The sequence below is a fragment of the Schistocerca piceifrons genome, chromosome 1, assembly GCF_021461385.2.
Source record: "Schistocerca piceifrons isolate TAMUIC-IGC-003096 chromosome 1, iqSchPice1.1, whole genome shotgun sequence".
NCBI lineage: Eukaryota > Metazoa > Arthropoda > Insecta > Orthoptera > Acrididae > Schistocerca > Schistocerca piceifrons.
The window spans coordinates 778,917,640-778,935,215 of record NC_060138.1 but is presented as its reverse complement, the minus strand read 5'-3'; the positions used below and the strand labels follow the sequence as shown (position 1 = coordinate 778,935,215).

At 38.5% G+C, this 17,576-nt stretch overlaps 1 protein-coding gene across 1 annotated transcript in view; it reads right to left on the bottom strand.

The window, feature by feature from the left end:
* Positions 1 to 258: 258 nt before the first annotated feature.
* LOC124796411 overlaps positions 259 to 17,576 on the bottom strand; it is a 104,484-nt gene continuing 87,166 nt past the window's right edge. Inside the window, exon 5 of the mRNA XM_047260591.1 lies at positions 259 to 1,992. Coding sequence (XP_047116547.1) covers positions 1,706 to 1,992 — 287 coding nt within the window. The 3' untranslated portion in view covers positions 259 to 1,705. The remainder of the gene's footprint in view (positions 1,993 to 17,576) is intronic.

Here is a 17,576-nt window from a genome sequence, read left to right as displayed (position 1 = left end):
GGCTACTTCTTTTAATATTATTATGTGGAGATTACACATTTAGCAATGATGGTGATATAAATAAATTTAAAATGATAAAGGATATAAATTACGATTATGCCTATGAAACACTAATATGAAATACACAATCCCAAAGTAATTTTTCTCTTTTGCATATGCATACAACTGGGGAAAAAATCATTAGCAGTAATATGATGATATAGTATGTGTTTATACCTTATAACACTGCTTCATATAACACAATTATCTTACACTAATTATTCAGAAAATATTCAGTTTCTTTACAATTTCTACACTGTAAATGAAGCAACATATGACTTCATTATTTTGTTGAGGTGCTAACTGTACCAAGCACGAACTTTTTGCCTCATTCAGATGACGGAGAAAGAGGTTTTTCAAGTTTCACACATCTTCAGTTCTATTTTTAATATACAGAAATTAATTACCACTACAGCTGAACTGAAGTAAAGAAAATCAGACTAAAAAAAAAAAAAAAAAAAGGGTATAGGAAAATGCATGCTACCTCAACTCAACCTCACATTTGCAGCTGCACACACAATAGATTCACAGGTTCTTACAAACTTAACTTTCCATGACGAAGAACAATCTAATCCAGTTTTCATGTTTAACTCATTACATATCTTGAACAATGTCACACTGTAGCACACTCAAACCATCTTCATTTCATTTCATCTCATCTCATAAAAGTTGTGCAAATGTGTGTAAAGATATGCATTACTCCGGTGACACTGCAGAAAACAGTCAAGAACTTTCCTACATCTGTTAACTAATTTAAACCTGTTGATTACATAAATAACACATACAAGAGGACACTGCAGTTACATAATTTCTAAGCTTCCCTATTTCAAGAAAAAATTAAACAACATCTGATAATTCTGTACAACATTACATGAATCAGACAAAAGAACGAAGTGTCAATAATCTTATCACCTTATAGCCAATAATCTAATTAATTAAATCATGATTTACTTCATCACTCACTCAACAAACAAATTGGTATTTCCATGATGGTTATTTGTCATTCTGTAGTTACTTCAACTTCTCTTCCTACTTGCTTCATAGGTACATCAACAGATCGACTTTCACAGAGGCTCAATTGCAACCCACAGGACTCAATGGTGTTGGTTGGAAAAGAAGCTTTCTTCTGATTACTGCTTGCCTTCACACATATAATTTATGAAACAGTGTTTTTTCTGTATATAATACTGCATAAACTGAGACTTCTTCACAAAAACAGGAAATGCCTCACACAAATGACACTAGTACGGTGTCATTTTATTGCATCACAATTTCTCATCATCATGGCAACAGTGTACTACTCATTCAAATCATTACTTTTGAAATACCTTCAAAATGAATCGCTTTTCACTGTAACCCACACATCACTATAAATCTGTAAACTCAACACTGCCAGTGACTGTATTTTCAGTGGATTGCCTTTCAGTTCGTACTCACATCACACATACTGACAACTGCACCTGAGGGAGTCTTACATGCCTGCCTAAAAGGCAAGCATTTATACTCCTTGGTAGTATTAAATTGATGATCTCGTCATGACAAACTTTTTCAGCACATTAAGATACACATGATTTTCAAAATCAATACTGTGTATGTGCCCAAAAACACTAACACATGGTAGACGATATGAATTTCATATCATCCCTTTACATTCGTTTGTTCAGAGCTAGTGTCGGGCCCGATGCTCTGCACGCAGTAGATCTAGCTCCAGCTGCAAGCGTTCCACATTGAGTCGGTGTAGTTCAGCATCTCTCTGCGCAGCTCGTGCTCGCTCTTCTGCAGCCCATGTTTCAGCATCCTCAGCAGCACGTCTCTCTGCCTCTGCTGCAGCTGCACGTGCTGCTGCTTCACGCAGACGGTAAGCATGCAGCTCCTCTTCTTGCCTTTCTCGACGACGGAGACGAGCTAGTCGTGCTGCAGTCTCTGCTTTACTTCTGGCACCTTCTGTGTCACCTGCAACACAGACAAATCACAAACTGACAAACCACAAATTAAAATATATGAAAAGGCAAACAGTACATATGACTATGAAGTGAGAAGTTAAATCTTAAACCACAAATTTACATTCAAGACACCAACGTGTCATTGATTCATAGGAGTATTATAATTATATTTTAAGAAAATAGGGTTCCATTATTAACTGACAAACTTCATTACAGTTTCACAGTGTTGATATAAAGAACAACCTAAGAAAATTCTTCTTCTTGATTCAATATAAGAAACTGTTTACATTCACAGTCACCTGCTACTGGTAGGATCTCAATTAAGAAACAGCTTGTCCAACACTAATGTAGAGATTAATATTGTTCAGACCACAAGAGCACTAACAATACCAACAAGGAAATGAATTAAGCACTTAAACAAAAAAGAAATCTCTACTGGAGACCAACCATAATGAAGAAGAGAATCAGCTATAACACTTGACACAAAGCATTAGCAGGAGAACAAACCATCTCACATGAACAACAGAGTTGCAATAAAAGCATTGCATGTATGTAACATGAACAAAACCAAAGTCTCATATAAATAATGTTGAAGGCCAAAGCTAGCAGCTGTTGACATCACATTTGAGATAAATTTAAAGTTCTATTTTAAAAGATAGAAACTGCTATAATACAGCACTATGATACTGCAGAGAACGTGCTTTCCCTCAAGTGTGCGTATCTTCCTTACAATGCTATATAATAATCATTATTTGGAAATGATACATTTTACTTCAAAGTTTTACACTGATCAAGTACTATTTCTCAAGTAAAGACACAAATTACACATTAACTCCTTAATCAATATGAGGCTCAGCTGCTTGACTGGATAAACTGAAAAGCTAACAAAAGTGTTCCGAAGAGTATTGAGAAAGGGGATCAGAGCAAGAAAACACAAACCACGAAAGCTGATAGCCTGGTGCAAAACCTTTTTTTTGAGAGAGTTTATTTGATGAGTATAAAGTACCCTCATACACAATATTATATTCTACCCTGGATTTCTATTGATGTGGTAGTTCTATGACATGTAGGGAAATAGCAGAAAGGTTGGGGAAGAAGGCCAGTGTTCACTCTGTCTGCTTGCCGGAGGGTCTCATCCGAGATGCGGAGGAGGAGGCCCTGCCGGCGGCGATAGAGAGCACTGGGTGCACCCGACTGCAAATTGTTGCTCATGTCGGCACAAATGACTCCTGCCGTCTGGGTTCAGAGGTCATCCTCAGTTCATACAGGAGGTTGGCGGAGCTGGTGAAGGTGGAAAGCCTTGCTCGCGGGGTGGATTCTAAGCTAACTATTTGTAGTGTCGTTCCCACAACTGATCGCGGTGCTCTGGTTTGGAGCCGAGTGGAAGGCTTAAACCAGAGGCTCTGACGATTCTGCTGAGATCTGGGGTACAAATTTCTTGACCTCCACTATCGGGTGGAGAAATGTAGGGTCCCCCTGAATAGGTCAAGCGTGCACTACACGCAGGAAGTGGCTACAAGGGTAGCGGAGTATGTGTGAAGTGCACATGTGGGTTTTTTAGGTTAAAGAATTCCCTCCCTAGGCCCAACAAGACGCCTCTTGAGACGCGACAAGGCAGCAGTAGGCAAAACGCAACAGGGAATGACAATATTAATGTGGTAATAGTAAACTGCAGGAGTGTCTGTAGAAAGTTCCCAGAACTGCTCTCATTAATAAACGTTCACAATGCCCACATAGTACTAGGGACAGAAAGTTGGCTGAAACCAGATGTAAACAGTAATGAAATTCTAAACTCAGATTGGAATGTATACCGCAGAGACAGGCTGGAAAGTGAAAGGGGAGGCATGTTTATAGCGATAAGAAGTGCAATAGTATCTAAGTAAATTGACAGAGATCCGAAATGTGAAGTAATTTGGGTGAAGGTCATGGTTAAAGCAGGCTCAAACATGGTATTTGGATGTGTCTTTAGGCCCCCTGGCTCAGCAGCTGTTGTGGCAGAACACCTGAAGGAAAATTTGGAAAATATTTCGAGTAGATTTCGCGACCGTATTATAGTTTTGGGTGGAGATTTTAATTTACCAGATATAGAATGGGAAATTCAAACATTTATAACGGGTGGCTGGGACAAAGAATGCAGTGAAATTTTTTTTAAGTGCATTATCTGAAAACTGCCTTGAGCAGTTAAACAGAGAACTGACTTGTGGCAATAACATATTAGACCTTCTGGTGACAAACAGACCCGAACTATTTGAAACAATTAACGCAGAACAGGGAATCAGCGATCATAAAGCGGTTACAGCATCGGTGATTTCAGCCTTAAATAGAAATATTAAAAAAGGTAGGAAGATTTTTCTGTTTAGCAAAAGTGACAAAAAGCAGATTTCAGAGTACTTGACAGCTCAACACAAAAGTTTTATCTCAAGTACAGATAAGTGTTGAGGATCAGTGGACAAAGTTCAAAACCATAGTACAATATGCCTTAGATGATTATGTGCCAAGCAAGATTGTAAGAGATGGAAAAGAGTCACCGTGGTACAACAACCGAGTTAAAAAACTGCTACAGAAGCAAAGGCAACTTCACAGCAAACATAAACATAGCCAAAGCCTTGCAGACAAACAAAAATTACATGAAGCGAAATGTAGTGTGAGGAGGGCTATGCGAGAGGCATTCAATGAATTCAAAAGTTAAGTTCTTTGTACTAACTTGGCAGAAAATCCTAAGAAATTTTGGTCTTATGTCAAAGCGGTAGGTGGATCAAAACAAAATGTCCAGACACACTGTGACCAAAATGGTACTGAAACAGTGGATGACAGACTAAAGGCCGAAATACTAAATGTCTTTTTCCAAAGCTGTTTCACAGAGGAAGACTGCACTGTAGTTCCTTCTCTAGATTGTCACACTGATGACAAAATGGTAGATATCAAAATAGATGACAGAGGGATAGAAAAACAATTAAAATCGCTCAAAAGAGAAAAGGCCGCTGGACCTGATGGGATACCAGTTCGATTTTACACAGAGTACACAACTTGCTCCCCTTCTTGCAACGGTGTACCGTAGGTATCTAGAAGAGCGTAGCATTCCAAAAGATTGGAAAAGGGCATAAGTCATCCCCGTTTTCAAGAAGGGATATCGAATAGATGTGCAGAACTATAGATCTATATCCAGAAGGAGATTTTCACTCTGCAGCGGAGTGTGTGCTGATATGAAACTTCCTGGCAGATTAAAACTGTGTGCCAGACCGAGACTCGAACTCGGGACCTTTGCCTCTCGCGGGCAAGTGGTCTACCAACTGAGCTACCCAAGTACGACTCACGCCCCATCCTCACAGCTTTACTTCTGCCAGTACCTCGTCTCCTACCTTCCAAACTTAACAGAAGCTCTCCTGCGAACCTTGCAGAACTAGCACTCCTGAGAGAAAGGATATTGCAGAGACATGGCTTAGCCACAGCCTTGGGGATGTTTCCAGAATGAGATTTTCACTCTGCAGCGGACTGTGCACTGATATGAAACTTCCTGTCAGATTAAAACTGTGTGCCGGACCGAGACTCAAACTTGGGACCTTTGCCTTTCGCGGGCAAGTGCTCTACCAACTGAGCTACCCAAGCACGACTCACACACCGTCCTCACAGCTTTACCTCGAGGTACTGGCAGAAGCAAAGCTGTGAGGACGGGGCGTGAGTCCTGCTTTGGTAGCTCAGTTGGTAGAGCACTTGCCCGCGAAAGGCAAAGGTCCCGAGTTCGAGTCTCGGTCCGGCATACAGTTTTAATCTGCCAGGAAGTTTTATAGATCTGTATCTCTAATGTCGATCAGTTGTAGCATTTTGGAACACGTATTATGTTTGAGAATAATGACTTTTCTGGAGACAAGAAATCTACTCTGTAGGAATCGGCATGGGTTTCAAAAAAGACGATCATGTGAAACCCAGCTCACGCTATTTACCCACGAGACTCAGGGCCATAGACACTGGTTCACAGGTAGATGCCGTGTTTCTTGACTTCCGCAAGGTGTTTGATACAGTTCCCCACAGTCATTTGTGTTTGATACAGTTCCCCACAGTCATTTAATGAACAAAGTAAGAGCATATATACTATCAGAACAATTGTGTGATTGGACTGAAGAGTTCCTAGGTAACAGAACGCAACATGTCATTCTCAATGGAGAGAAGTCTTCCAAAATAAGAGGGATTTCTGGTGTGCCGCAGGGGAGTGTGTGTATATGTGTGGATGGATTTGTGTTGTGTGTGTGCGAGTGTATACCTGTCCTTTTCCCCCTAAGGTAAGTCTTTCCGCTCCCGGGATTGGAATGACTCCTTACCCTCTCCCTTAAAACCCACTTTCTTTCGTCTTTCCCTCTCCTTCCCTCTTTCCTGATGAAGCAACAGTTTGTTGCGAAAGCTTGAATTTTGTGTGTATGTTTGTGTGTCTATCGACGTGCCAGCACTTTCGTTTGGTAAGTCACATCATCTTTGTTATTAGATATATTTTTCCCATGTGGAATGTTTCCTTCTATTAATTCATATCAGCTATCTGTATTATGTAAATATTTATTACTTAAAACTTGAAAAAGTTGCATTTTTATGAGTTTTTAAGAATTATTTATTTGAAACCCCCATCCAAAACCTATGAGAATTATACAAAATATTGTTTGCTTAAGACGTTAGTAGTTAGTGCAAACATGGTGGTAATATTTTTCTGTGTAAAGTGTTACAAATTTTTCAACAATTGCATATTTCACATTACTGAATTTCTAGTATAAAATATGCATGTGGGCAACACTGTTTCCAGTGCTCTTCTGTTTATAACAAATGAGTGAGCACTTGCAAATAAACCATTCTGCATTGAGTTTAGTGTTTGGTTTGAACTTTTTGTTAGATACTATGTCAGTGAGGAAATACAATAGTGAAAGAATGAGCTGTGTGGACTATGAAAACAAGACCCAAGAAGGTGGTGTTTCAGAAAAGTGAAAAACACTTCACAGTTGTTGGAAACATGTCAGAGGAATTGCAGACATATCTTGGTCCTCAAGTATGGTATTAGCATCATATCCATTGTCCACAAATTGCTACACACACTACAAGAAGAAATTTAGTGACAACCCACTTGAACAATCACTATCACCCAAATGTGAAACTGAGAAGACAGTTCAGATGTTTATATTCCTGGGTGTTTAGTAGTTGATGCATTTAATGTTAGCATTTCTGCTGTAGCCCCTACTATATCCCCCCTTAAATGTCCAGGAAAGGTATAAAGCACAAGAAGAAAACAGTATGTAAAAAGGAAAGTGGAAGAAATTGAAACAAGTTTCATACAAGCAACATCTTCAAAACTTTGTGAAGTGTATAATGTACATGCACTTTGTGCAGAACCTGAAGCTAGTCATATGTGCATGAAATGTGATGTGCAGTTTCTAAACCTAAATACTGCCATATCAGCAGCCACATGCTTTGAGGAGGTATAGTTACTGATATTGGTACCAGGTAGCTGCTCTAAGCAGCAGATACAGATATACATACCCACTTCCTCACATTTTTTGATTTCAAAAGCTCATACAATAAAGAATGAGAAAGGTACTTGGGCATGCCCAGATTCTTACTGTGGACATCCGTTGCAAGATATACACTTACTGTTGCTTTGGAATATTACCTACACGATGACAAGGATTGCAGCAGGCAAAGCCCTAACCAGGTTGGTGTTATCTCTGTTAATGAAAATGGTGAAAAAGTTAAAAAGGTAAAAAAATATATGACATAATCAATAAGAGAAGCATATCTCCTAATGAAAAAGGAGAGCCCAAATTTAAAAATTGGTCTCACAAAATTCTACTGCTTACAACCAAAATGGGTAAAATGCCTTGCACTAATTTAAAATTTGTTTGTTTCGCCGTAAGCAGTGTCACAGAAAAGAAGTACACAGTGATAGACCTGATGCTTTTGCAAGTACGTCAAGAGCCTCAAGATAAATGTCATTTGCAGGAGTATGCAACGTGTCCTGGTGCTGAAGTGATGACTGTTGAGGCATTACACCTTTAGGATAGTGACAGTGATCTAGCCTTTGCATTGTGGGAGGGAGGAGAATTGGTGAAGAAGACAGTAGGGCCAGAGAAATTTGTTACAGAGGTTAGGCATTGGATCATGAAAGGAATAGCTTATCTCATATCTGAGGATTCAAAGACAGGCCATAGCAGAAGTAAAATAAGCCTCATCCCAGAACACTGACACATTAGTTCTGCATTTTGACGTTCCTGAGACAGGGTCTGTTGCTTTGCACAACAAAATTCGAAGTTACATTGGCACACAAAACAGGTGTCTATATTCTCATGTGTTGTTCACTTCCTTGGAACATCACACTGTTCTGCTATAGTCAGTGATGATGTCATTTATGATAGTGCACGCGCATGCTACACTGTCAGCATGATAATTGATGACATAGTATCTAGTAGTCCTAAACATGATTATTTGACTGATGGTGCACCATCTCATCTTAAAAACTGCTTTCAGTTTTATGAGATTGCTCAACACTCTAGTACAGGAATTAAGACAAAAAATGCATATTTTCAGCAACAGGTAATGGAAAAAGTGCATGTGATGAGGTAGGATGTCTCTGTAAATATCTTGGAACAAGATTTAAGCTCCAGCATCAAGCTGTTGATGCTGTAAGAGATGCTGCTGGATTTGTACACATCATATAAACATTAGTAACAAACATGAAGCTCTTAATTCTAAATGAAAGTACATTAAGGGAAGTGGTCTACTATGAAGCCTGTGGTAGGAGTCCTCAAGTTACTACTGGGTTGCATTCTGGAGTGGTACATACAATGCAAGAATGGTTCTCCATGAAATGCAGCCTGTTACTGTGTGTGAAATGCACAGACCACAGTACACATTAGAAGACTTTGTACTGCACCACTTCACTTCTTGTGTGTATGAAAATCGGCAGTGGGTGGGATATATAATAAGTCTCTTTCATGAGCTGTAAGATATACCCGTCTCCTTTATGACACCTCATGGTCCTGTTAATGATTTCAAATGGCCATCATCAAAAGATCAAAGTGCAGTTCCCATTTTCCCAAGTACTGCTCTTGTTGGATCATCCTCGTCCATGCGCAAATTCAGCTCGGTTACGCAAGTTCAATGGGAGGCAGATGAAAAAAGCAAATGAATGCTTTTCAACAGGGCAGTGTTGATGGTTACATTGTAAGCAATTATAATTCATGAAAAGTCATGCCAGAAGACAATAATAATCTGTGAATAATATCATGAAAAGAAAAATGGGTAAAAATATTCTATATCTCATTTTTGTTAAAAAATGTTTTTGAACAAAATTATGAATTGTTTTCCCAATCATAGTGTTTTAAAGTAATTATTTTGATTCAGAAATACCAGTTTTGCATGACATTTACTTAAAAATCAGTGATCAGCTTAAATATTTAAGTGCCTATGATTTCTTGACGATGAGAGTAGAGCTAGGTCTAACTAAAAAATTTCTCACATTTTGCACAGACTAGTATTGCCCGCTCTGATTGTACATTCCCTAAGTACAATGACCAAATAACGTACCAGGACCTTTTTAGAACTTTTAGGATAGGGGTTTTGGAGAAAATAATTTCCAAATACCCAAAAATTTTCAGACTCTTTCATCTATATGTACAAATATTTTGATAGTTTCAGAATTTCATGCATTAATGTTAGCAGTCCTTCCACTTTCTCATTTCTCAAGACAGTTAACATCCTGTTAACATCCTTTGACTATTCATATTTTCAAAACATAATTTTGAAATTTGCAAAAAGTTACAAATTAGCTTATTTTTTAAAAAAATTGTGTTTATTGAAAATAAATTCAGAGCTCTACCACTTTTGGGTTTTTTTTTTTTTTTTCGTTGCAACAATTTAACAATTTTACAAATACTGTCTTTCTGTCATTTGGAGAGATCTGTAATGTTTTAACAAATCATCAAAAAATCAAAATATTGTAGCTTTGGTGAGGTATCATGTGGAATTTCAACACATATTTTTTCCCCACAAACTTTGAAATAGTGATGTGACACATTCACTCTTGACCAGTATGGTTTGAGATTAAATCGCCCTATTATACTATTTTCAACAATGATATTATCCTATGGTGGAAAAATATTTACTGACAGTTGCTACTTTTGTAAGAGTGAATAATGGTATGGTATTTGATCACTAATCTCAGCAATACCAATACATTTTCCACAATGTACAATACCAAGAGCCTACTCTAAAAAAATCTAAAAGAAAAAAGAAAAATTAGTTAATTGTTGTTGATTTGTATTAACAACATACTTTTAATGAGGTGCTGATGTTCAACCAGGGTCCAGAACCCGAAAATATGGCTCTGAGCACTATGGGACTCAACTGCTGTGGTCATAAGTCCCCTAGAACTTAGAACTACTTAAACCTAACTAACCTAAGGACATCACACACATCCATGCCCGAGGCAGGATTCGAACCTGCGACCGTAGCGGTCGTGCGGTTCCAGACTGTAGCACCTTTAACCGCTCGGCCACTCCGGCCGGCGAACCCGAAAATATCATTTAGTACATTCTTAGCAATATCAAGGTACTTTCAATCACATCTCAACAACTGTAACATGAACCCTCCCCTCCCCCTCCCCAAATAATGCAAAATTTGTTAATTGTTGTTGACTTTAACACACAAAGTACATTTTAAAGAAATACCGATATGTAAGTGACGTTCTGAACCTGAAAATATTTAATACAACATTCATCGGGAAAGTGGCATGTACAACTAAGACAAATTTTTGGGTCAAGTATAACAGAAAATTTTACAACATTTCTGGAATCTGCTAGAAGTAGTCATTAAAGCAATAAATATTTTCAAAAAGTAGTCATGAAGAACCCCCATTCCCTTGGTGTTGTAAGGATTAAGGATTAAGTCAGGATCCTATGCTTGGTGTCTACTGACAGCCAGCATTTTAAATAATGTAAATTGTATGCCTTTATTTCTCTATGGAAAACATCACATTTAATATCTCTACTATGAGGTATGTGAGGAAAGTAGTAAGACTGACAACACTGTGAGCAACTGACAACATTGTGTTGTTAAACTTGTGGAGACCATTGTGTTCATCTCTACTAAATGCTCAGTCTGAAATTCAACTGCCTACAGCCATCACATGATGTTTAGAGAACCATCAGTGAAATTGTGTTTTTGTTGTGTGTTATGAAAATCAGACAGCAGAATTTAGAGCAATGTTGTGCCCTCAGGTTTTGTGTTAACTTGGGGAATCCAAAATTGTGACATTTGAAAAGTTGAAACAGGCTTATGGGGAATATTTCATACAACAAGCACAAGATTTTCTCTGGAAAAACAATTTTTGGAACGCTGAGACCATGTTGAAGATTAACCTCACTCAGGGAGACCTCCAGCTTCAAAAACCTACAAAAATGTCGAACGTGTGCATGATGATGTGGGATCAGACTGACATTTAACAATAAGGATGATGGATGATCTGTTAAACACCTTCATTGTACGTCAAATTTTGAACAAAGTTTTACACATGCAAGAGATTTGTGCCAAAATGGTGCTGAAAAACTTCACAACTGAGCAGAAGGACAGTCACAGAAGTGTGTGCATTGATCTTCTTGAGAGGATTGCCAATGCCCAAGAATGGTTCAGTCATGTGTGATCACAGGTGATGAGTCCTGGATTTTTTGTGCCAAAGTGAGGAGTGGCATACTGAAGACATCTCCTCAACTGAAAAAATGTTTGAATGAGCAGCTCAAAGATCAAAACAATGCTGATTTGCTTTTTTGACAGTTGCGGTTATCAGGCATAAGGAATTTGTTCCTCCACGACAAAGTGTCAATCAAATGTTTTACAAAGATGTCCTTGAAAGGCTCAGACATTGCAGGTAAGTGGATGCTGCTTCATAACAATGCCTTGCATCACAGGGCCACTTCCATCACAGAATTTTTGACCTCAAAAGGAATTCTTATCATTTGACAGCCTCCCTCTTTACCTGATTTGAGTCCTTGTGACTCTTCTTTTGCCAAAATTGAAAAATGTCTTGAAAGGACACGATTTTGGCACTCTGGAGAACATTCAAAACAATGTGACCAACAGGTGTTAAAGGCTGTACCAGTTGAAGCCTTTCAGCACTGCTACCAAGACCGGGAACAACACTGGGGTATCCAGAATGAGATTTTCACTCTGCAGCGGAGTGTGCACTGATATGAAACTTCCTGTCAGATTAAAACTGTGTGCCCGACCGAGACTCGAACTTGGGACCTTTGCCTTTCGCGGGCAAGTGCTCTACCAACTGAGCTACCGAAGCACGACTCACACCCGGTACTCACAGCTTTACTTCTGCCAGTACCTCGTCTCCTACCTTCCAAACTTTACAGAAGCTCTCCTGCGAACCTTGCAGAACTAGCACTCGTGAAAGAAAGGATATTGCGGAGACATGGCTTAGCCACAGCCTGGCGCATGTTTCCAGAATGAGATTTTCACTCTGCAGCGGAGTGTGCGCTGATATGAAAGTTCCGGCGGTGAGTCGTGCTTCGGTAGCTCAGTTGGTAGAGCACTTGCCCGCGAAAGGCAAAGGTCCCGAGTTCGAGTCTCGGTCGGGCACACAGTTTTAATCTGCCAGGAAGTTTCAACACTGTGGTATAGCTGCCAAAGGGAAATATTTTGAAGGGGATAATAATGTTGTTTGGAAAATATAAAATCTTTGATACATAAAAAGTCAGTCTCATTACTTTTCTCACACACCTTGTATTCAACTATGTGAAAAACACAAGCATAATAATATACAAACACGCTGTGAACAAATAAGCCTATTTTGTTATACTCGGAGATTAAAGGCATAAAAATGTACAGACCAAAACTGTACGCAAGTGTGTACTGGCACAGACTACTGTATTCTATGGACAAAATAGTTGGTGAATATGATAATCAATTACATGGGTAGGAAAGTGAGGAGTGGCAGAGGGGAGAAAGAAGTGAATGGAACACATGACTGAACCATTCGTGGGCATTGGCAATACTATCAAGAAGATCAATGCACACATTTCTTTGCCTGTCCTTCTGCTCAGTTGTTAGGTTTTTCAGCACCATTTTGGCACAAATCTCTCACACGTGCAAAACTTTGTTCAAAATTTGATGGACAGTGAAAGTGTTCAACAGATCACCCATCATCCTTATTGTTAAATGTCAATCGGGCCTCACAACAACACGCATACATTCGATGTTTTTGAAGCTGGAGGTCTCCCTGAGTGAGGTTAATCTTCAACATGTTCCCGGCCTTCCAAAAATAATTTTGCCAGCAAAAATCTTGTGCTCTTCATACACAATGTCCCCCATAGGCCTGTTTCAACTCTTCAAAGGACACACTTTCGGATTCTCCAAGTTCAACACAAACCCAGATGGCATAACATTGCTCTAAATTCTGCTGTTTGATTTTCGTATCACACAACAAAAACACAACTCCACTTACGGTGCTGTAAAAATCATGTGATGGCTGAAGGCAGATGAAACTCAGACTGAGCATTTGGAAGAGGTGAAGACACTGGTCTCCTCAAGCAGAACAACACAATATTGCTACATTGCTCAATGTTGTCAGTTTCATTACTTTTCACACATATCTCGTAATAGAGATGGGTCAACTTGAGTTACCAAAACAGGTTAACTCGTATTGAAGGGATTTCAAGTCAGCCTGATTTAAGAGTGTTGCTAACTCGAGTTGTATTCACACAGTGCATGGCAGCCGCTGCTACTTGTGACAGTTTTGCGCGAGGTTGTAGTTTACCGCCATTGTCGCAACCGAACCTGAGTTAAGTGCCTACAGAATGGGATGTCACTCACTGTTATCTTTAAAAGTACAGTATCCTATTATGAACTGTTTAGTTGAAATTTGGGATGCGTTTGGAAAGTGTTATTTTCAAGGGAGTTAAGATCATTCAATTGCCATCCAAATTTTACAGAAAATTCAAAGTGGCTCATGAGTGTATTCAAATTTCATCCTGTAGTGTTGCATTCATTATTCTTAGCAATAGCAATGCATTTTCCATAATGTGCATTGCCAGCGGATGTTGCACTTTATGCCCATATTAAAGGAAGTTAGAAAAAAACAAAGTTCATTAATTGTTGTTGCCTTATATTAACAACACACTTTTTAAAGAGGTAGCAATGTATAAGTCAGGTCCTGAACTTGAAAATATTTCATATTAGCTTAGCGCCCACTGCTTTGCTCGTGTAGACTGTATGGTCTGCACAGATGATTTTTTTCCTCCCTTCCTCTTTAATATAACTTTTATGTTATTCACAAATTGCTACACCTTTTAAACTTTTCACACTAAATAAGGTCATGAAGCAAAGTATTTGGTGAATGTACTTCTGACTAAAAAGCAATTCTGGTAGCTGGAGTAAAAGGTTTTTGTTAATCATGCCTTGGGTGTTCTTGTGCTGGTAAACCTCTAACAAATGTCTCTTTACATCTAACTGAGATGTGAAATACCAGTTTTCATAAGTTTACCTTTAAAATAATTTTAAATAACAAAATATTTTCTTAAAAATTTTCATCCCATATTTTACCCCCTTAGGTTGCCGAATTTCCAAAAATGCTGAAGCATGTATTTTTTTTAAATTTCTGACTGTGAAACCATATGATAAACCAGTTATCGTAGTTCTAGCTTCAAAATTGCTTTAATATCAAGTATATTTACAAAAAGCCTTTCATCACTTGTAACACCCCCTTAGGATTGTAATTTGGAAAAATCCCCTGCTAAATGATGCCTACACTATAAGATCCACACTATCTCAAAATTTCAAGTTCCTATCCTTAGCAGTCTGGGCTGGGTGATGAAGAGCCAATGAACCAGTCTGTCACTATTCCACATCCTCAAGAGCTGAATTTCCAAAAACAGTGAAACACATATTTTTCCATTTGTAACTGCAAGGCCAAATACCAATTGTCACAGATATAGCTTTAAAAATGCTTTCACAATGAAATTTTTATAAAACATTCCACCTCTCTATTTCACCCAATTATTGGTAAAGTATGCAAGAACAGTAAAATGGGTATTTTTTATATCTAACAGAGGAGCCAAATACAAATTTTCATAAGATTTATCTTCAAAAATGCTTGCATAATTACACATGTCCATAAAAACTTACATCCCCTATTTCACCCCCGTAAAGGTTGTTCCCAAAAATAGTGAAAGATGTGTCTTATTTCTAATGAAGAAGCTAAATTCAAATTTTTATTGATTTAGCTTTCAAAATGCTTTCATAATATTTCATAATACACCCCCGTAGGGGTTGAATTTCCAAAATCACTGAAACAAACATTTTTTTTATTTCTAATTGAGAAGTCAAATATCAATTTTGATAGACATAGCTTCATAAATACTTTAGTAGTTCTTTAATAATGACTTATTTTCCAAAAAAAAAAAAAAAAAAAAAAAAAAAAAAAAAAAAAAAAAAAATAATGCTGAAACACGTATTTCTTTCTTTCTGGCCAAGAAACCAAATATCGATTTTTGTAGGTCTAGCTTCAAAATTGCCTTAATAGTGACAGGTTTTCAAAAAACTTTTCATGCCCAATCTCACCCTTAGGTGTGGTATTTCAAAAATCCCTTCTTAAACGATGCCTACAGTGTAAGATCAACACCGTCTGCAAATTTCAAGTATTTTCCTTAGTGGTTTGGGCTGCACGATGATGAATCTGTGAGTGAGTGATTCAGTCAGGACATTGCCTTTTATATATATATAGCATTGTGGGTAAAATCTTCTCAGGTATTGTTGAAAGGAAAGTGTGAGTGTTACCTGAGGACAAATTGGATGAAAATCAGTGTGGGTTTAGGCCTCCTAGAGGTTGTCAGGACCAGATCTTTAGCTTACGGCAAATAATGGAAAAGTGTTACGAGTGGAACAGGGAATTGTATCTATGCTTTATAGATCTAGAAAAGGCATATGACCGGGTTCCTAGGAGGAAGTTATTGTCTGTTCTACAAGATTATAGAATAGGAGGCAAACTTTTGCAAGCAATTAAAGGTTTTTACATAGATAGTCAGACAGCAGTTAGAGTTAACGGTAAATTGAGTTCATGGTTCAGAGTAGTTTCAGGGGTAAGACAAGGCTGCAACCTGTCTCCACTGTTGTTCATAATATTTAAGGATCACATTTTGAAAACAATAGACTGGCTGGGTGAGATTAAGATATGTGAACACAAAATAAGCAGTCTTGCATATGCGGGTGACTTAGTTGTGATGGCAGATTCGATTGAAAGTTTGCAAAGTAATATTTCAGAGCTATATCAGAAATGTAAGGACTATGGTATGAAGATTAGCATCTCCAAAACGAAAGTAATGTCAGTGGGAAAGAGATATAAATGGATTGACTGCCAAATAGGAGGAACAAAGTTAGAACAGGTGGGCGGTTTCAAGTACTTAGGATGCATATTCTCACAGGATGGCAACATAGTGAAAGAACTGGAAGCGAGGTGTAGCAATGCTCATGCAGTGAGTGCTCAGCTACAATCTACTCTCTTCCGCAAGAAGGAAATCCGTACCAAGACTAAGTTATCTGTGCACCGTTCCATCTTTCGAGCAGCTTTGTTGTATGGGAGCGAAAGCTGGGTGGATTCAGGTTATCTTATCAATAAGGTTGAGGTTACGGATATGAAAGTAGCTAGTATGATTGCAGGTACTAGTAGATGGGAACAATGGCAGGAGGGTGTCCACAATGAGGAAATCAAAGAAAAACTGGGAATGAACTCTATAGATGTAGCAGTCAGGGCAACCAGGCTTAGATGGTTGGGTCATGTTACATGCATGGGAGAAGCAAGGTTACCCAAGAGACTCATGGGTTCAGCAGTAGAGGGTACAAGGAGTTGGGGTAGACCAAGAAGAAGGTACCTGGATTCAGTTAAGAATGATTTTGAAGTAATAAGGCTTAACATCAGAAGAGGCACCAATGTTAGCACTGAATAGGGGATCATGGAGGAATTTTATAAGGGGGACTATGCTCCAGACTGAATGCTGAAAGGCATTATCAGTCTTAAATGATGATGATGATGATGAACAAAATTGCAATGAAAAAGGTATGCAAACTGCACAGATGCTAATGAGGGAAATGAATGCCAGAATTATTTTTCTACCATCTTGGTTTGGTTACTGTATTTTCAGAGAAGTTATAACCCGAGCAGATGTGAATGTGGCAAATGACATGTAACATTGACTTTTCAAGCCAACTCAGTTTGAACAAGCTTAGGGTCAACTCGGTTTATGAAATGGGCTAACTTGGGTTGGATTATTACTGAGTCGAGTTGAACGCGTTGCACGACGGGTGGTGCTGAGTTAAGGTTTGTTTCGAACTAGTTCGAAGTTCAGTGCCGCTTTCGCACTGACTGAACCTACGTTTATCAGAGTCAGATGTCTATATCTCTGCTCAGACGCAAAAGAGAGATGGTGTTGAATGTTATCTCAGCCCCCCCCCCCCCTTTCCCTTCCCGACACAACTCAGTTTAACTCAGTTTCCACAAACTTTCAACTTGGTTAATTCTGTTTGACATAAACCCATTCCAAAGTCGTGCAACAGATACTAAAGATT